Source organism: Lagopus muta, chromosome Z (assembly GCF_023343835.1).
Source record: "Lagopus muta isolate bLagMut1 chromosome Z, bLagMut1 primary, whole genome shotgun sequence".
NCBI lineage: Eukaryota > Metazoa > Chordata > Aves > Galliformes > Phasianidae > Lagopus > Lagopus muta.
Window position 1 is genome coordinate 2151664 of NC_064472.1, and position 20592 is coordinate 2172255.

At 43.0% G+C, this 20592-nt stretch overlaps 1 protein-coding gene across 7 annotated transcripts in view; it reads left to right on the forward strand.

Annotated features, from left to right (window-relative positions):
• DYM (dymeclin) overlaps positions 1-20592 on the forward strand; it is a 150442-nt gene that overhangs the window by 104685 nt on the left and 25165 nt on the right. For all 7 annotated transcript variants that reach the window (XM_048931597.1, XM_048931601.1, XM_048931594.1 and 4 more), the window contains 2 exons: positions 4038-4140; positions 19683-19865. In XM_048931597.1, the coding sequence (XP_048787554.1) occupies positions 4038-4140; positions 19683-19865 (286 nt within the window). The remainder of the gene's footprint in view (positions 1-4037; positions 4141-19682; positions 19866-20592) is intronic.

Consider the following 20592-nt stretch of genomic DNA (forward strand, 5'->3'; position numbering starts at 1 on the left):
TAAAGCCATTCATCCTTGTCCTGTACTATCAAACCAAGTAAAGAAGTGGCTCTCCCTCCTGTTTAAAACTATCATTAGTGGGAGGCCACAAGGAGATCTACAGCACATTTTGCTTTACTCCTGTATTTTGGAGTTAACAGGACCGTCTGCTTAATTGTCTGGCTTTATGAGCTGTTCTGTCACTGTTTTGCTGCAAATAACTTGCTTGCCATTTCTGAATGCATATGACCTTTTGTTCTTTGTGTAATGGAAGCGATTAAGGGACATATGCCCTTTTTTTTGACATTGTTCTTTAGAGATCTGTTGTTTTCGACTGCTAACCCAGTAATAATTGTCTGTTTATGTTGTCCTTTATATGCATTAAAATATCATGATATTTAAACTTAGTCATCATTTTTGTCTTTGTTTTTTTCCCTCCTTGAGCCAATTTCTGGCAAATACTGTCTTCAGATTTACCTTGAACCTTAAAGTTTAATTCCCTTATCTTTTATTAACTGTTTTAAAAGCTTCATTTTATACATTCATGCAATTTTTTTTATATACGTGAGAAACAGAGTTCGTAAGCCACTTCAATCTGCTGTAAATTAGATTTGCTGCAGAAATTGCAGATGCTTAGGATTTTTTATTGATTGTTGGCTTGTGGCTTTGCTGGACCAAGAGGAAAGCTGTTCAGTGAGTTCCCATTATTTGCATTTTTTGAATCCACAGGCTGCTTGGAACTGACTTTTTGAAAGTGTTAAGTTCATATATTACTGGTTTGAATTTTATTATGTGTGCAAATAGCACATAATCAAATCACTTGCATTTAAGCAGCCGTTACTATTAAGTCTGTAATCACTTAGTGGGTGAGGTTCGGCCTTGTATTAAATTAACTAGAAATGTTTCATCTTTATAGAAGGAGTTAAGAAATCAGTGATTTCATAATTCCCAAGATCAGAAGAACGAGACGTTCAAGAACCACGGGGATGTGGCACTTGGGGACATGGTCAGTGGGCATGGTGACCCCACCATCAGTGGGTCAGGGTTGGGGACCTCGTAAGCCGTTCCCAACCTGAATGATTCTGTGACTCTGTGCTGAGGTTTTCCTTCAGCTCAAAGTCATCCTTGTTGGCTCAGCTTCCCCACAGTGCGATTTGCTGATCTGGGATCTATACCAGCTTTGGAGACGTTCTTAAGGCCCACCTGTGCATGAATTGCCTCTGGTTTCTCACTTACCCAATAATGGGGAGGAGAACAACTTTGATCTTACGTAAAGCATTTTTTCCATTTTTTAATTCCATTTTTCGTGCCTGAATAATCAAAAATAACCCCTAAGCCTTCCATACACGGAGGATGTGACCGTCACAAACCAAGTGCCTTTAGAAGGCAACGTTTGCCCATGATCAAAGACCTCCATGAGTTAAACTTTGTGAAATGACTTCTGGTGGCTCTAAGTAATGCTGTGCTGATACTTGAAAAACATGTTGGGGTGACTTCTCCAAGGAACTGCTCTCTCCAAAGGATAAGCCATTGGTGAGGAAGAAGACTGGCTATTTTAACCCCAATATTGGCATTCTGGGCGACGTTCCCACAAAGAAGTGCTTCAGCACAGCTGCAAAGTCAATGAGCTGTGGCAAGAAAGCAAAACTTGGCAAGGGGAAGCCCCAGAGCAAAGACAATGTATAGCAGAGCTCACCCCCTCACTGCTCAGACACAGAGCCCAGCCACTCAGGGTTTACTGACATTGCACTTAATTAAAAAAAAAAAAAAAAGAAGCAAAAATAAGATATAAAGAACTGTTCTTTGTTTCTGTCTCCTTCTCTTTCCCATTTTTCTTCATTCTGCCAGAGAAGATGAATTTGCTCTTTGTTGTTCCAGTTCAATGCAGACTACTGATGTGTGTGCATTCTTCTCGTCAGATTGACTGAATATTCAAAATCTGATGCCAGTGTTTTGTTTTATATCTACATTGCACGCAAAGCCAAAACGCTTTATTCGTTTTGGTGAAAAATGCTGCTTGCTGGACATCCTATTTCATACCATTCTGTCATCGTCTTTTTTGAGGAACAAACTTCTGGAGCAGACAGACCCCAGGTTTGACCTTGCTGCATCCCCAGTGAGCGTCACCAGGTTGGCTTTAACTGATTGTTCCATCTCCACAGCACTAGATGGTGCTGATGGTAGCATCTCTGAAATCTGAGCCTACCTAAAAGCAGCACTGCTGTGCAGCGGAGGGACCGGTCTGCAAATCCAGATTCTGATTAGAGCAAGCATTTCAGTCTGTGAATGCAGTAGTTGAGTGCAGGAGGGTAGAAGATGGAAATCCTGTTATTGAGTTACTTCTGCATTGCTTCTTCCCTGTTTCATTTGTAGTTGGTGATTTTGGCTAATAGTTGTGAATTAATGGAGGGCTGACTTTTGTCCCAGGTATTCCAACACAACCATTCTAGGATTCTGTGATTCCAGGAATCCATCATTCTAGATTTCCATCATTTGATTTATTCCTCTGGTGAGGGCTTTCTTAGACAGCATGAAGGAAAAACTACGATTCCAGCGTTCATGAGGTCAAGTACATCACGTTATCCTAACAACACCAAATGTTTCTCAGCCCTTACACAGTTGTTCTGTAATGTCACGGAGCATTCCTTCCCTATCAGTCCAGCTGAGCTTATCACCATCCCAGCAGGGTTTACCACCAACGTCACTGGTCCTGGTGTCAGCTGTTCCTGGCCCTAGGAGATGTTGGCTGAACTTGGGGATGGTGTGACTCCCCAAAGGGCTCCTATGGGGGTTAATGAGATGTCTTAAGTGCTGCAGGCTATTATTCTGCTCTAAGAAGTGTCTGACTGAAAAGGCGTCAAGGAATGGTGGAATTTATTGAGTTGCCTCTCAAGGTAGAAGATCTGGGCTTCAGAAGCAAGGTATTTCCTCTGGGAAGTGCTGGAAAAGCTTTCTCCTCTAACTCTTGGCTGGAAGGAGGGAGAACAAGCACTGAGATCTGCTATCAATATCTCCTGCCTAAACTGGATGTTGTGTTGAGGGACGTGGTTTAGTGGGAGCTACTGGGAATAGGTGAACGGTTGGACTGGATGATCTTGAAGGTCTTTTCCAACCTTGGTGATTCTATGATTCTATGATTCTATGATTCTAAAGCTGCAAGGCTCTTGACATCAGTGTTATATTTGAAGTTGAAAACAGAGGGCTTCCTCAAATCCTTACCATCATTTCTTTAGGCAGAAAAGCTTTCTGAGAGCACTGAAGTTGTCCTCCTGTTCACAGAGGCAGTGGCTGTCAAGAGTATAACAGTGGGGCAGTAATTAGCCACTTTATTTATCATACTGACTTGAATCCTTTCTAACTGAATCTGGTGAGCACAGAGTCTGCTGCTGATGCCATGTCCCAGGAGTAATGTCACCAACCCCATGGAGCAATGCACTTTTGGGCATGAGTGAATGTTGTTGGTGGTTGCTTTTATTTTCATCAGAACAGTTTTTAAATCCTCAGAGAACCCATGGAGTCCTCCTAGGAGAGCCTGATGAGGTCCTGAATGCTCACCTTTGATTCTGAGTATTCAGTTCTGTCTTGTGGTGTCTCACAGTGAAAGTCCATCTCAGCGACGTGGGAATGCTTATGAAGTCAAACAAGTAGAATTTGGAAAAAGGCCATTGCTATGGGTGTTGTTTTTTTCAAGATGCATGAAATAACATTTATTTCTTTATGTGTGTATGGACCTCTGACTTGACACAGGTTATTTACAAAGCTATGTAATGCTTTATTCCTGGACTTAAGCCGAGATGAATTTGAAAACAATATGTACTAGTAAACATATGATGGTCTTTATGTAATTTATTTTATAGAATAGCTCCAGTTCGAGTTCCACTGCTGCTTATCTCAGATGTGTCTACATAGACAATACATGTAACTATTATACACTGTGTTTAAAAACTCTCCACATTCACATTAGAGCGCGTAGTAAACCACCTCTTCTGATTGCTTTGTCTATTTCAGACCATTATTGTGACTTTATTTCAATGTTTCTTTTTTTCTTTCCCCTCCAGTTTATTTTCTCTGCTGTCTAAAAAGCACAACAAAGTGCTGGAACAAGCCACGCAGTCCTTGAGAGGTTCCCTGGATTCCAATGAGTCTCCACTTCCTGACTATGTAAGTATCGAGCTTCACTGTTGCAGTAGATGCTCCAAAATATGAGAGGTACAACCATAAGTCTGCAAAGATTTATCAAAACGTGTGACAGCTCAGTAACCACTAACTCCAACGCACAAGAACCTGCATAAATGATGTAATGTCTGAAAAAAAAAGACACAAATGGCAGAACAAAACTGCAGCTCCTGAGAGCTGGGAGACACCCTGTCAGTGTGCAGGTTTCAAGCCGTTTATATTGAAGGGTATTAAAATCATACGGTTAGAAACATTTTTAAGAACAAGGCTTTGGCATCTACAGTGTGTTAAAATGCCTGAAAATGGTTGGAAATTCCCGGTGAGCCCCTGATGGATACTGCATCCATGGGCCACATCAGTATGGTCTGGGCACTGTATGCATACAGCACTCCTGAAAGTTTGCTAAGCCACTGCCACGAATAGGCAACAGTTCTGTGATTTAATTGCATGGGCTTTTGGAAAATCTCTACCTTCAGTGGAACGAGGGTTCTTCCAAGGATCCCAACAATATTTTTTTGTACTACCCAAGTGTCCTTGGTTTCTACTCCTTTGAAGTTTCTCTGTAATACTGTCTAAAAGAGTTGTCCTGTTCTATCGGTTGCTCCCAATTTTTGAGGTTGAAAATGCAACAGCTCTTTTATTTTGGATGTTGACTTGTATTCCAGGACATGGCTCTCTGATACATGATGTATCATAGTGCTCTAACACGTGAGTACCAACAAAGGTAATTTGATGTAAAATTACATCAGTAACTAGAGTTCTCAAAACTCCAGTTTGATAACATGAGTTTAACTACCCAGGTTTCTTAACCTCTGTCTTCTAGTTGCTGTTGCTGACACTGCCATGAAAACTGGAAGCATTCTGTAATTCAGGGAGCAGATCAGTGTATTCTGTCTGCCTGATGATGCCTTAATTCACACGGAGCTCCTTGCAGCACTGCTGATTGCAGGGCTGTGGTTCCTGTCCCATGAGCTGACCCTCCATTTGTCAGCAGCTTTGGTCTCAGCAGGACCCTCTCTCTGCTCTGTGTTTGGGGCAGGGGATGCCGCTGCTGTTTGTCCTGTAAGGTGACCCACTCTGCTTAAAGCTCCTCCATCTGCAACAGCATGAACATGGGAATGCCCTTACCCAGTGCGTGTGGGTAACTTGAGGAGGATTTGATGATGTAGGGCCACAGCTGTGAGGAGTCACATATTTGGGATGCGTTCAGTGTTCCTGATTGCTGGGATTGATAAGGCTCTGGGGCTGCATTGCTCAGAGGTGATTAACCTCCATTTCCTGCCAGCTTCTAGCTCAAGCAATTACACTGCTGCGCATTCTGACTCCTCCTTTGGTCTCGTGGCACTTCACTGATCTGCCCTGAAAAGTTGTGGGCTTCCAGGCAAAGGGAGGCTGTGCTGGTAGAGGCGATGGCTTTAATAGCTGCACATCCAAGCTCACTTCATTCTGTGCAGTGTCACACAAGAGTCTGCAGTCACCAAGCTCAGAGACACCGTGAGCTTTTGGTCAACCAAGTCCTGTCCAGATACCTTGAGAATAGGACAGACGCCTTTAACACTGACTTCATAGACTCATAGAATCATTAAGGTTGGAAAAGACCACTAAGATCATCAAGTCCAACCATCAGCCCATCCCCTCACTGGTGGATACAGCTGAAAACTGCCCTTTGTGAAGCACTGCTGAGGAAGAACTCCCCTTCTCCTTTTTATGATGTAGGGCAGGAGGCAGGGGAGGAGAAGGGCAGCAGCTGGAAAGGTTGCTTTAGGGGATAATAAAATCACAGAAGTTTATTGCCTGTATTTTGGGAGAAAAATGCATGCTCCCATGCATGCCTTTTTTCCAAATTGCTCACATGGCAACTTAGTGTAAGGCACTGTCAGTTGTCTAAATGACATTGGCAGCAAGATGTCATTTGCTGAAGGACATTCTGCTTCTGAAAGCCTGTGTTCATGTTGTTTGTAAGAACAGTTGTTTGTTTGCATTTATATTACTGCAAGAATGCTGTAAGGAACATGAGGAGCGAAGGAGCTGGACACTGAGATAACATCATGGACTGGAGGCCTGGATTCTATGTTGGCTGAAGGATTTTCTCTTTTTCTATCTCTGTTTGAGCACTGTCCAAGCATAGAGCAAAAGAAATCCTAATTTCTCAGTTTGAACAGAAGTGACGTTTCTGCCATAGTTAGCTATTCAATGTAAATGCAAGATTTTTGACCTAATACCTGTTGATCTGTGAGAGTTGTAAAAATGTGGGATCCCCCATCACCATATTTCTTGGGGTCGTCTTGTGTAAGCTGGGAGAGAGGAGGGGAGAGGAAACCTCTTGGCCCTACAGCCCCTCTTGGCCCTGCAGCCCCTCTTGGCCCTACAGCCCTTCATGGCCCTGCAGCTCCTCATGGCACTGCAGCTCTTCATAGCCCTCTGGCATACAGCAAAGCTGTGGGTATTTTTGCTGTGAACCCCAATAAGGAACTGACCCAGCTGATTGTTCTTGCTGAGGTTTCCTGGGCTTCAGTAAGAAAAGACAAATTATTTCATTGTAAGGCTAGATCAAGTTCATGGTCTGTGAGGCAGAAAGCCCCTATGAGCTGTGTGCAGTGCAATTCATGTGCAGGAAGAAGTCAGAGGAAGGACGAGAGCTTTATTTTCGTAGAAACAGTTACAGCTGTGGAATACATTTCTGTCAAGTTTCCCCTGTCCTTAAGTATCTCCACTAGTCTCCAATAAAAAGAAATAAGAAGAATCCACTCCATTTTGTTTATGGCTTTTTTAGGTTCAATGAAAGCACAGTCCACAAAATTTAAGTTTAACTTAACAAGGAAAGTGGGAGAATGTTGCTTCTTTTCACATAAAGAAAAGTTACGTAGGCATGTGTATCAGTGGTTTCTCCCGATTTCAGTTTTTAAGGCATGAGTGTAAAGAAAAGAAAGAACAAAAAGAGGAAAAGCCAGTGGTAGGAACAATTTCAGTTTCAAATAGCTTGACGTGCATCATCCCTTGGGGCTTTGGTGTGTATTGGGCACCATAGTTTTAATTAGGTTTCTGCACTTGTTTCAGCATCATCTAACACAGGAGCCGGTGCTTTGTGGCAATGGAGCCCAAACTCCATCCGGATGAAGCTAAAAGAAATTAGGAAAAATTCTAGCAATTACCCATTTTGTGTTGATATCTTTGTTTCCCATAGAGGACTATCTCTAAAACACCACAACTCACAAAGTTGTCAGCAATGGAAGCAATGCAGTGCAGTTGGACTTTCCATAGTGCTCACAAATGCATTCCTCTAAATGTCTGAAGAGCCATCCTTTAAACTCTGTCCTGAATTTGTTGATTCTGTGTTAGTTGGGTATAGAAATGAGTGCGTGTTTCCAAAGGGAAAACATGCAGAATGTGGATGCAGCAAGCCGTGTGTGCAGTAGCAGTGTGTGGTTGTGCAGTGATTCCTTCCCTGGCTCCTTCCCAACCTCGTTAACGTTACCTGCTGAGCAGAGCAGTGTTACATGGAGCCGTGGAATTCTGCACACGTCAGGAACAGGTTGCCCAAGGAGGCTGTGGATGCCCCATCCCTGCAGGCATTCAGGGCCAGGCTGGATGTGGCTCTGGGCAGCCTGGTCTGCTGTTGGCGACCTGCACACAGCAGGGGGTTGGAACTGGATGAGCGCTGTGCTCCTTTGCAACCCAGGCCATTCTGTGAGTCTATGATTCCCTGGTTTTAGTAACGAGAAGTAAACTTTGCATTTGTGTGATGAGATTTTTCTACTTCTTTTTCGTATCCTCCTCAGTCAGTGCTCTGTAATGGACCAAATGAAGCCCAATATTTAGATTCCTCTTTGATTTATCCTCAATTTACATGGTAAATAGAAAGCAGCTGTGTGCTTAAGCATTAATTCTCGAAACTCTTGGGCCCCTCCAGCGTCATCTGGAAATAATGCAGCTTGTAAAACACAGCTAAGAAGAAAAAGCAATGTTTGTTTTATGTGGGATGAATGACTTCAGTTGGGGTCCTTCTAATGCGGCCATTAAGAAGGTTATTAAAAAGCACTATTACCAAAGTGCTTTCAAGAAAAAGGATTTTTTTGTAACTCGTATCTTGTTATTACAGTTGATTATCTTCAAAGCTGTGAGTTCTTCTGAAATAATCCTTCGATTTAGGTTCTTTAGCAGAGAGCCAAACTAATCTCCTTCCTGTACACGGGGAGATGTTGAAAGGTTTCCCTATTTCCTTTCCTCCCTGGGAAGAAATGGACTTGTACAAGAGAGGTCTCCATTTTTATCTTAGGAATTTGGGATTGCTGAAGAGTAGTTAAATCACGTCTGTGAGCTGCAGGATTGGCTCTCATAAATGTAAAAGAACAAATCCCCAATCTCTGTGTTTTCTGGATGTAGTTAAGTTACAGTGGAGAAAGCTGGTAGTGCCATAGAACCAAAGAATGCATCGCGCCTTATGTGCATGCAGTGGAGCACCCAAAGCAAAGTCAGTGTTCTGGAAATGCATATTATTAATAACTGTAGGCTAAAACCTTTTGTCCACAATGTGTGTCTACCATCACGTTGCCATGTAACTCCTGTTCTGACACTAACCAAACCAATCATTCCGTTTAAGAGTTTGGCATTCCAGATGAGGCCCTGGTGTCTCGTGTTGCTGACTTTTTTTGACAAAGGATAACGTGAAATAAATGAGTGATTTCAGCCTATACAGCACGTGGCACACATTAATTTTTAAACTACCTAAAGCAGTAGTTTAAGGCAGAGGCCCACCAGCAGCCACAAGTGCTCTCCAATAACTGCGTGCTACTGCAAAGAAATTGAACGTCTTCCCGGGGATCATCTGATAACTTCAGTAATGATGCAGAAATGAAATTAAGCCCACTTCCAAATAAACTGGTCAGTTGTAATGGAGTTAGCGTGATGCAATTAGTGTTATTCAGCTGGTAGTCTGTAAAAATACTGCCTTGTGGTAACTTCTGTGAGCAGACAAAATGGGTATGACTTGTTGAGCTGTAGAATTGAGTGCACCCATGGCAGAATGGAAAACTCTTAGCAAACTAAATTAGGACTCCTAATTGAGATATGTCCATATTTCATCAACACTGAAAAAGAAAAGCTAAGTCACTTCTTTTCTCCTAACTCAGAAACCACCCAGTTTTCACCAGCAGCACTGCCCAAGCCTCTTCAATGCCATTTTTGTCTCTGTTTTCTCAATTATCGTATTAAGTAACTTCATAAGGTTTTTTTGTTTGTTTGCATTAGTCATAGAATCACGGAATCACAAAATGGCCCAGGTTGGAAGGAGCCTCAAGGACCATCAAGTTCCAACCCCACCCCCCACAGGCAGGACCACCGACCTCCACATTTAATACCAGGCCGGGCTGCCCAGGGCCCCGTCCAACCTGGCCTTGAGTACCTCCAGGGAAATGGTTTGAAGATGAGGGAGGGAAGATTGAGGTTGGATGTCAGGGAGAAGTTCTTTACTATGAGAGTGGTGAGGTGCTGGAACAGCTGCCCAGATGTGGCTGGGCTGTGGATGCCCCATAAAGAACTTCCCCCTGATATCCAGTCCAAGCCTTTCTCATTAACGAGCATGGACTGTTAATGGACTGAACAGATTCATCTTGGTGTACGGTTTTAGATCTTCTTGTTGGCTACTTTAACAAACCTCAAATACGATTGGACAAGAAAATGTTTTTTAGGCTGTTGTTGAGGTGTGATACCTGGTAAACCAGTATCCCTTCGTATTGTTTTTGGGTGTGGGTTCCAGCAGTTTAGGCTGTACTGAGTAAGAAGACAACCCTGTACCAACTTACCTTCTTTTTGATCACTCTGAGCTAGTGGCTCATGGGCAGAAGTGACACCTTCCATATCAGGTTATTCTTGGGTATGCCTGTCCCTACTCCATTATTGAGCCAGAGGCTATAAATACATTTTCTAAATATTAGTCATACCCTCCTTCAAATGAAGTACTTTTACTTTAAAGAATATTTCTCCTACATAATTCCCCTATTTTTATACCATCAAAAAATAGTCATTTCAGAATAGTCTGAAATCATCAACCGAACCCAAATCTAAAGCAAGCTCTTGTACTGAGTAATTGCAAATTTCTGCAGTTCTGTCTCAATTCTTTGTCAGTTCTTTTCTTAAAACAAATTGGAAATTTTCCTGAGAAAAAAAGCTGTGTAAATTATCCTTAAACAGAGAGAACAAGCTGCCTTAAAATCCTGTGCTGAACGTGCTAGTGAAGTTCAGTCCGATTAGACTTCCTAATAGTAGTAGGAACAACTATTATTTTCATTGCTGCATCTTTTTGATAATGTGCTTGGAGGATCTGGGAGCAAATATATTGCTCTTGCAATATATAATATTACTCTTTGCCAGTGCAAGAAGATGTTCTTGGTTCCTTGTTTGGAACAAGGTTGGCTTATTGGTATCTGCTATTGGGTTACGTGCACAGATGGCATTAAATGTTATTCCAAGTAGGACCTCTCAACGCCTGGGAATATGAGGATGAGCATCACTATCTGTATTGATTTTAAAACGTGCAGCGTTGCAGCAGCATCTTACGGTCATCTGATCAAAAAATCTTTCATTGTTCAGAGCTATGAGAACAAAATTGGAAGAAGTGGGAAGAACCTCTAGGTGAAGCTCTGGGGCGCTGCTGCTGTGTTGCAGCAAAGGGTATAAAAGATAGGACTTGTGTGTTTGTACTCAGAATAAATGTTTTGGAAAAGGCCACTTCTGTGAGCATTCATAAAATAGAAGATGGCATGGGCTGCCCTGGGAGGTGGTGGACTCCCCATCCCTGGAGATGTTAAAGAACCACGGATGGCAGCTGGGGATGGTCAGAGGGTGTGGTGGGCTGGGTTGGGGATCTTCTGTGACCTTAGCTAAAGACATTGCTAGAGTTTGGTTCAGAAATGGAGCAGCACTGTTCCAGGGTCCCTTCATCCCTCGCAAAAAGGAAGAGTAGGATCCCGTGCACTGATTTTCTGCTGTGCGTCTGTTTGTGCTGCATTTGGACTGAGGTAGGATGTGGCACAAGCTGTAGGTCCAATATCTCACCATTAAGAAAGAAAGACCTCACAAGCCTTTCTGTAAATACCACTTATTACTCCTGTGTAAGACAACATTTGTTCTGTTCAGAGTGATGGAGAATTTTGACATGCTTGGATGAAAAACAGTAACTACCATTCTTCAGAGCATCTTTGTCTTTTATGTTTATTTATCATTATCGATACGGTCTTTACATGGTTTTCCTCCTGCCAAAAAAGTAGAGGAGGAAATGTTGGGAGCAGACCCACGGATGGCCTCACCCGTTTGGGGAAGGCCAAGTACTTCACACACGGGGGTTGTGCAGAGCTTTTCAGAAGAAGCTGTGGTTTGTAGTGTTGGGCTTTGTCAAACATCCACCAGCAGACAGAGAAATGGAGTGCAATGGTTCTCCAAAGCATTTTTGGAAAGAGCACAATTTATTTTTGTGGCTTCGATGTATTTCAGCAATGTTGTAAACCAAATGTTTAGTGCTTCTCCAGCAAGGTTTTGATTGAAAAATGTAATGCTTAAAAACCAGAAGTATGTTTCCATATGTTACAAACATCCCAGTAATTCTGTTTTTAAATATTCAGCCTTGTAAAGGGCAGGAAATGGACACAGAAAGAAATCTGCACCCTTCCAGGCTGTTCAGTACTTAATGCTAATTGGAATTATTTTGTATTTCTTCTTTTCTATGTGAGACATCAGTGAAACACTGCAGATTTTGATGTCTCACCTCCTGTTTTCATCCACTTTTCTTCTGATTTTATGGGCACACATCTGGAGTAGCCATTCAGGTTTTGGTTGGTTGCAGTTGCTTTAAAAAATAATAATAATGAAAAAATCATTTTTTTTAACACAGTCTCATCAACTGAAAATGTATCTGTCCTCTGTCTTGCTGTGGGGCTATTACCTTTAATGTCACACTATTTAATTGCTAAGGGACCAAATGATGGTGTGAAGGAAAGTAGAATTCTTTGGAAGCAATCAGCCAGTGACACTGAAAAATGCTCTTGGTATGAAGTGAAGAAGAATACAGAAATTGGACAGGAAGTAACAATTCTTGTCATGATATGGAAGGTAAAAATACAGCACTTTAAAGACTCTATGTGATTATAGTTGCACAAATGTGTAATTAAATTGCATATTAACACCTGCATCCATTGGGATAAAGGAAGACCTAAGTTGTCATTCATTATCGTGGCATCTGCCTTTGGAGCATTTAACTCTGCAACTTTAATTTTAAGGCAACAATGGGAAGTTGATTCATTATTGTTGTTGCTTAATTGACGTCAATGCTAACTTTTTTTTTTTCCCTAACTTTTTAAAGTCAGAGAAATGTAAGAAAGAAAAAAGCTGGTAGTCATTCCTCATCAGCTAATGAAATACCAAACATCAAGCCGCTTCAGGGAAATATATTTTAAAATGTTCATTATGGAAAAAAGGCTCTGATAGGTGACCTTCATTCAGTCATGCTGTTCTCTGATCCCCTGCTCTGCTGGGAGATGTATGTGGTTGCACTGCTTTCCCCCAGAGTGGAGAGGTATAGGATTTTTTTTAGTGCCATTCAGACGTGTTATTGAAATGTGGGGTATGTACAACTCTTGTACATACTTAGGCTTGAGCCAAAGCGGAGTGAGTGTGGGCTGCCAGTGAAAAATAGGACATCTCCAAAGACACAGTGTTCTGCCTCATTTTTCTTGAAATAACACTGGTATGTAGTGTACAAGGTCTGCTGCACTCGGGTATTCATGTGCGTAATAACCCAAGCACTTGATCTTAATTGGATTGCTAAGAACAAGAACCAACTGTTCTGTTCTGTAGAGCAAAATCCCACCATCCTGTTCTGTGGAACAAAACCCAACCATCCTGTTCTACAGAATAAAACCAAACCATCCTATTCCATAGAACAAGAACAAACCATCCTATAACCAACCATTCTGTAACAAAACCCAGTCCTGCCGTTCTATAGGACAACCAGCCATCCTATTCTGTAGAACAGAAACCAACCTTCCTATTCTATAGAATAAGAACCAACCACCCATTCTACAGAACAGGAACCCAACGGTCACATTTTGTAGAACAAGAACCAACCTAAACAAAAGTCTTCAAATTTCCCATCAGCAGCTCATTCAGAGCACTGGTAGAGAAATCAGGGACATATGCATTGCAGAGAAAACCAAAAGCTGGCATCTGAAGAAAGAGTTGCAGTTTTTCCCATTATGTGAGTCTCCATCTCCCATCTTATCTATGTCTGTCGCTACTGTGCGTAACAAACCAGGGTACACAAAATTCAATTTTGTCCCAAAATAGAAGAGTCCTCATAAATACTTCAGGAAATTGGATTTTGTTGGACAATGCATTTTTTCCCCGTATTTCTATTACGACTTTTTTGCTTCAGAATCTGAAAAATGTCATCTGCTGATTATATTCTGGTTTTTAAATTTGTACCTGTGTGCACAAACTGCTGGAGTTATGTTCTGTGGGTTTCAGCTTTTCCCAGTCTCAGTTATAAGGTCTCATTTTCCAGTATTAATGCTGTGGCTGCTGTGTGCTTTCAGAACATGAGCAGGAAGCTGAGCACTGCTCATCAGCTCTTGTGTGATCAGAATGGGTGCAGGACCCACATCCCACGTTGAGAGGAATGCTCTTTGACAATAAGATGGAATGTGGTAAGAACAGCATTTAATACAGAATCATAGACCCACTAAAGTTGGAAGGAAACTGAAGATCACTGGGTCCAACCATCAGCCCATCCCAGCACACCCACTAACCACGTCCTGTTTCTTTTAATACGATCACTTTCTTACATCTTTGTCATACATTTTCAAAGTATTTGCTGATGAGACTGAGTCTGAGTGCAGTATGAATGTGAAGCAGTCTCATCACTGGTGGTGTATCTGCATTAGTCTTCCAACTGCATCCCCAGCCTTAAAACAGTTTGGGCCTGTTGGGAATCAGCGTTATCAGGGACCTGAAATTTGTGCTGTGAACTTCTTAGCACTTAGGAAAGTACAACGTGCAAAGAGCAGTGCACCATCATCACAAGTTTTACAGGCCTTTTCCAAAGCAGTCCCACCCTGAAGGCAAAAAGGCAGAGGTCTTGGGCTGCAGTGTGAGTTATCAGGCAAAATAGTGAGCAGTTTTCCACTTGGATTAGTATGAAAACTTGGTGCAGTCCATGGTTATTTTTGTGGATTCCATTGTCTCAGTGAAGTTTCTGCTCATAATCAGAGTCAGAATTGCTCAGAGTGGTGCTTTAAGTGGAGCAAAACTGCCACGTGTAGAAGGAAGGCAGTGATGGTTTCTGAATTTCTTGGCAAAGATGTTGAACCATAGCATTTAATCAGTGAGGAGCCCGTGCAGAATTTCTAAATTTGGCTTCTTTGCAGTTGACAGCTCTAGTAAAGGGTTGATATTTGTTCAGTTTGTTTCTATGCTTTCTCAATTAAATTAGACACCATAGTGAGGTCCGTAGCAGGGAGTGATTTTCTTGGATGACAGTGATGGGTTCATTAGAAACACACTCTTAGATGTACCTGTTGCAGTGAGTGCCATAGTTGTTACTGCCTAATACAGTAGCAAGGGTGAAGGAAATAGTTCATATTATAGGATATAGTCAGAGGTGATGCATAAACACTGGTGGATGTATTACATTCCTGTGACTGCTGTACTGCACAGAGGAGGGTTTGGGTGGTGTGAAGGAAAAATGTGAAAGCTGTTTGGTTGGAGTTGTTAATTGGTCTTTGCTGCCTTTTTCCAAGATGTTATGCTTTTCTGTCTTCTTCCTGATAGAAATAAGGGCTTCTGTACTTCAACTCAGTATCACATAGGGTAATAATGCAAAAAATGTGGGGTGTTCCTTTTTTGCTTCCAAGGGGTTCGTCAGTAGTCATCTTCAAGGAGCAAGCTTTTAGGTCTAGGCAGCTCATTAAGTAAAGCTTACATATTAAATGCAAAAAATGTGAGACTTGATGTGGACATTACATAAGAAGTGCTGTGCAATTTAAGGAACAAATCAGGAAGTGTCGGAGTTTCAGTTCGTGCAGCAGTAGTTATTGCATAAAACCTCCCAACAGCTCTCCTGGTGACAATTTACAGCTATGTTGGATGTGGAGTGCTGGAATAAGAAACTTTTTCATTTGAGTAACTTCTTTAAAGTCCATGAACTCTGCTCAGGATAGACAGGTTCTGTTAATTAAAGCCTGTATCACAATTATCTGCCTGCCCTCGGATGGTGGAGGTGGGGTTTCACGTGAAACTCATCCTTTCCTGTTCTACCAGTCAAACTAAACAGCATCTTCACATACCTCTAGGGAATACTGAATTGTAGAATCACAGAATCATAGAGGCTGGAAAAGACTTCCAGGATCACCAGATCCAACCCCAACCCATCCCCACATAGCCCTAACCGTGGCCCTCATCTGCTTCATTTCAAGGAGAAGTAGAAAATCTTTATGGAGAGCTTTTCCTTTCAGCAACAAGAAGACTTCACCTTATTTCAAGTGTGATTTGAGAACAATACTGATTCACAGGCTTAACTTGGATTTTCTACAGTATGAATATCATCACTGCCATTTTTCCTAGTGATGGTTGCCTCCCCGGTTTTACAGGACCTGTCAAAATTTGTCATTTTAGCATCTGCAAATCACTGGAGAAGGAAGCTTTCCAACCCTTGGCTTTCCAGCATGGAATTCAGCATTGGGATTAGATGGGAGGTTCCCAAAAATGGAGTTTGGAATCAAAAGCCCAGGTGCTGGGCTGGGATGAAATGCTAGAAAGCAGGACTATCTAAAGTTCTTCATCATAAAACACCTTCTGCAGTTGCCTTACTGAATCCCAGTCTAAGAAAAATGCCAAGGTCTGAGTCTGTCCATCACTTCAGTGCTGTGTCATCAATTAGGGTCCATCTGAGTGCTTCATCTTTCCTTTGAAAGTAGAGAAGCCCTACTAACAGAATAGCTTAGGAAACACAGCATTCTAGCCCAGTGTCTAGAAACTTCAGATTGACTTGGGAGCCCGACTTACTGGGGATCAATTAAAGTATTTCAGTGTGAGGAGATTTAGCACTCTTCTGAAAGAGCAAGTGCACAGAAGGAAGAAGTGAAGAAGTAGGCAGGTTATGGGCAGTGGGCTGGATACAGACTGCCTATAAAGGAGTCAGAAGCATGAAGTTGCATGGGGTGTTCTTGTATAAGAGTTGCGGAGTTGCACCTTCACGCAGGTACCAGCATGTCCTCAGAAACAGCTTGATACTTTCCTGCTGTAAATGGGATGGCTTGACAAAACTGTGTTCAGTTTTGAGGAATGGTTCTGTTATGCTTCCGTGCAAACCCTAAATTTTCTCTCTCAATACCTAACTTTCCCACCGTTCAACATTATGGCCAAAAGCTGTCTTGGTTTGATGTAAACAAACCAAGACCATTGTGCTGCATACATGCCACTAAAGTAGAGGGGACAGAATCTCATTTAAGCTATTACATGTGTTGTCATGGACGTGGAGAAGGGCCATTCACTGTAAGGCTGCAACCTTCATTCCACCTTTCCTCTCGGTATTCTCTCATTGACATGGCAGCACAGCCACGAGCAGTCTGCCAAATCCAACCTGAATGCCACGTGGACAGCCCTCCTTTTTTCTCCTAAGAATGATCAACACTGAGAAGCTGGAGAGTTGCCTTTGAATTCTCTGGAATCAGGGCATCATTACCTATTTTATTGTATTTCAGTAAGGACAGCAGTGGATCAGGATTGCTCCAGCTTTCCCCAGGGGTTGCCTTAGTTTTTTGCTTCCAATCAGTGTGTTTTTTGTTAGTGTTTATCAAACTCAAATTTTGGGGTATGGGTTTTGGTTTCTTGTTGTTTTGTTTTTGTTCTTTGTTTGCAGATTACATTCTCATTTCTGCCCTCATTGTGTTTCCCTCTGTATTGTGTCAGCCTGTTTCCAGGCAGCCACTATCACTTGTTTGTTCCTTTTTCCTCTAACAAAGAGGCACAGGCAGCCCAGAACTGTGCCTGGCTCATCTTTATCTGTGATGGGGATATAACAGCATGGTCAGAAGAGTAACATAGAGACACACAGCCATTGGTGAGGCTGCTCTCTGCCTGTGGCTGCTGCCTTGCTCCACGTGCAGCCAGAACACGAGCAGGCTTCTGCCTTCTGCCTAGCTCCTTCTGTTGGAAAATGGGGATATTTGTGAGAAGTGATTACATCTAATTTCTACCCATAAGAGGAAACATGAGGGTTTGTCTGTGGTTACCAGCAGTAATGGCAGCGCTGTGCCTGCGTCTCCTTCCCACTCTTATGGAGGTTTCCATCTCAGATGGAAATTTACATTTCTTTTGGGCTTCCATCTCAGAAAGTTGGCAATCAGCCCTTAGCTTCCACATTTCCTGTAATGGTGGACACAATTATCTCTAAAGGCATAAACAAAACAAAACAAAAAACTGGGGCAGACTTGCAGTCATTGCAGGCATCATCCTGAGAGCTGTTTGGTAAAGGAATACTGCAATTATTTGCAGTGTGAATAGTGAATTTGTCAATTATAAGCAATGGGAAAGTGCTACTACTTCTAACTGCTGCTTAATAGGTAGAAACTCACCTACCTGTCCTCTCCAACATCAATATCTGGCTTTTCCTATAGCAGCCTGTGCAGCAATATTCCTGCAGGGTTGTTGTGCTGATGCCTTGGCCATCCGTGTTCTGCATTTCAGCTGTGCTCAGGGATCAATCTGCAGGGCGATGAACTTTTTTTCTGTACAAGAGCGAGATGTTTTTGTAACCTTCATTCTATCTGTCCTGGCGCAGTGTCTGCATGTGGAGGTGTCGTTCCCTGATACTGCGGGCGCAGAGCAACAAACGCACGCAGCATTTATCTGCTCTTCCAGCATTTCTCTTGTCTCATCCTAAGCTTTCTGCTTGTTTTCGCCTGTTTTGGAAACTTGTAAGCCTTTGCAGATTCTTCTGTAATCGCTAACTATAGGAGCATGCAGCTCTACAGATAATGATGCTGAGATTCAGTCCCGCGTCTGTTTTTTTGGAGCTCATTCTTAGCAAATCCCATTCCTTGTGCAAGGTGCTCTTAGGCCACAGGGACGGCTGTTCAACAGCTGAACAGCTCTGAGTGACTTACAGCCTTCAGTGAAGGGAAGCATCCTTTTCACTTTAACATCTGGTTTCAGATGCTTGTAAGAGCACCTGTGCTGCAGTGGTGGGAGAGTTTCTCTGTTCATATGTGCACGTGGTGCCAACCTGGTGATTTTGGGAAGCATCCTTGCTTTGTGTTCCCACTGTGTAGGGGAGGTACACGGGGCTGTAGATTTGTAAACATCCTATGCGTTTTAGGATTGTATCTCAGTCACTGGGTCATCCTGCTGTGTTGAAAAGTGAGCTAAGGCACTGCTCAGAGCTTCTTGAAAGCCACCATAACATACCTTATTGTGAAATAACTGCCAGTCCATGGGCAGATTCTGCTTGACCTGTGACTTAAGCTGATCTTGGTTTTTCTTCAAATTCCAGCTGAAGCAGCTGTTCCAGGTTTTGTCCAGTACTTTGCATTATTTGCATTTAATGGCATCTAAGTGGGATGCTATTTCACAGCATTCAAACTAGAAGGCTACAGAGGACCCACCTGTGTTCTGAACTGCTTCAGTCAAAGGAGAATGCAATCCTATGGACAGGTGAAGTTGCAGTGATTGGTTTGTGAGGGTTTCTGCCAGCACTGTTAGTGTCAGCACAGCAGTAATTCCAGTGGTTGAGGCTGGGTCTTGAAAAAGGAGATCCTCACATTCAGGAAGGAATCTGTAACCTCCACAGTGAGACAGGCAGCATTGCTAAACAGTTTTCAAAGCGGGCATGGAGGGGATGATTTGGGGTTTGACTCGATGACTGCAGAGGTTTTTTCCAATCCTAATGCTCCTGTGAGTCCAACAGAAATCTGTCACAAGCATGGCCTCATTACGAGGTGCTTACATGCCTTTTCTGAGTGATAACTCAGAAAATGACTGCTTTGCAAGTAGTAAGAGTAGATGCCAATGGTTTCAGTGCTCCTACCACACAAGAAACTCAACTGTTGATGTGATTCACATTCCTGGCAACCCTGTAGGGTCTCACAGCCTGTTGTTTGATGTGCTGGAGGGACCTTATTCCTCTCTGACACGGACCAAACATAAAATGTGTTGAATTTAATGTATGCTGATATGTTGGAAGACCAAGATTGCTTAACCCTCAATGAATTTGGTTACAATATTTGCTCACTGGGACGAGCGGTGGCTCCGGCTGAGAGAAGAAAGCCATGCAGCTGAACACTGTGCATTTCAGATAAAATTTTGGTGATTTCAGGAGAAAACAGATCTCTTTGCCAGGACTCAGGGACACTGGATTAGCTCACCATTGAGACACCGACCAGCCAATAGCTCTGTTAGTAATGGTCGCTGTGAACTGTCCTTGTTAACCAGTGCGTTTTACAATGGAAAAGGGCACACTCACCTTCCTTTCTTTCTTGCAGGCACAAGACCTGAATGTGATTGAGGAGGTGATCCGGATGATGCTGGAGATCATCAACTCCTGCCTGACCAACTCCCTGCACCACAACCCCAACCTGGTGTACGCGCTGCTCTACAAGCGCGATCTGTTTGAGCAATTCCGGACCCATCCCTCCTTCCAGGACATCATGCAGAACATAGATCTGGTGGGTGATCCCTTATTTTGGGGCTGCGTATGCTTCTTTATTTGACCTTTTTATTGTTTTTGGAGGTGGGAAATACCTGTCCTCTCTATGTTGATTCTTATCTCTAAATTGGAGAGAAACGGGTTCGAAGGACTGGACTATTTGGAGGATAAAGAATTGGTTGGATGGTTGCAACCAAAGAGCTGCAGTGAGTGGCTCTACATCCAGGTGGGTGCAGTGATGATTGGCTCCCTCAGGGGTCTGCTTGGAACTGGTGCTCTTTAGCATCTTTAAGGGTGACACAGGTGATGGGATGGAGTGCAGTCTCAGCAGTTTGCAGATGACACCAAGCTGAGTGGTGCAGCTGACACAGCAGAGGGAAGAGATGTCATCCAGAGGGACCTGGACAGGCTTGAAAAGCAGGCCCACATGAACCTAATGAGGTTCAGCAAGGCCAAGTGCAGGGTGCTGTGTCAGGGCAATCCCGGGTGAATACAGACTGGGAGAAGAACTCACTGAGAGCAGCCCCGTGGAGAAGGATTTGGGAGTTTTAAACTAAAAGAGGGAAGATTTAGGTCAGATGTGAGGAGGAAACTCCTCATTCAGAGTGGTGAATCCTCACTGAGAGCTCCGCTGCCCAAAAAGCTGTGGGTGCCCCATCCCTGGAGGTTTCCCAGGCCATACGGGACCCTGGGCAGCCTGACCTGTTGGGGGCAGCCAGCCCACAGCAGGGGTGGGTCTGGGGAAC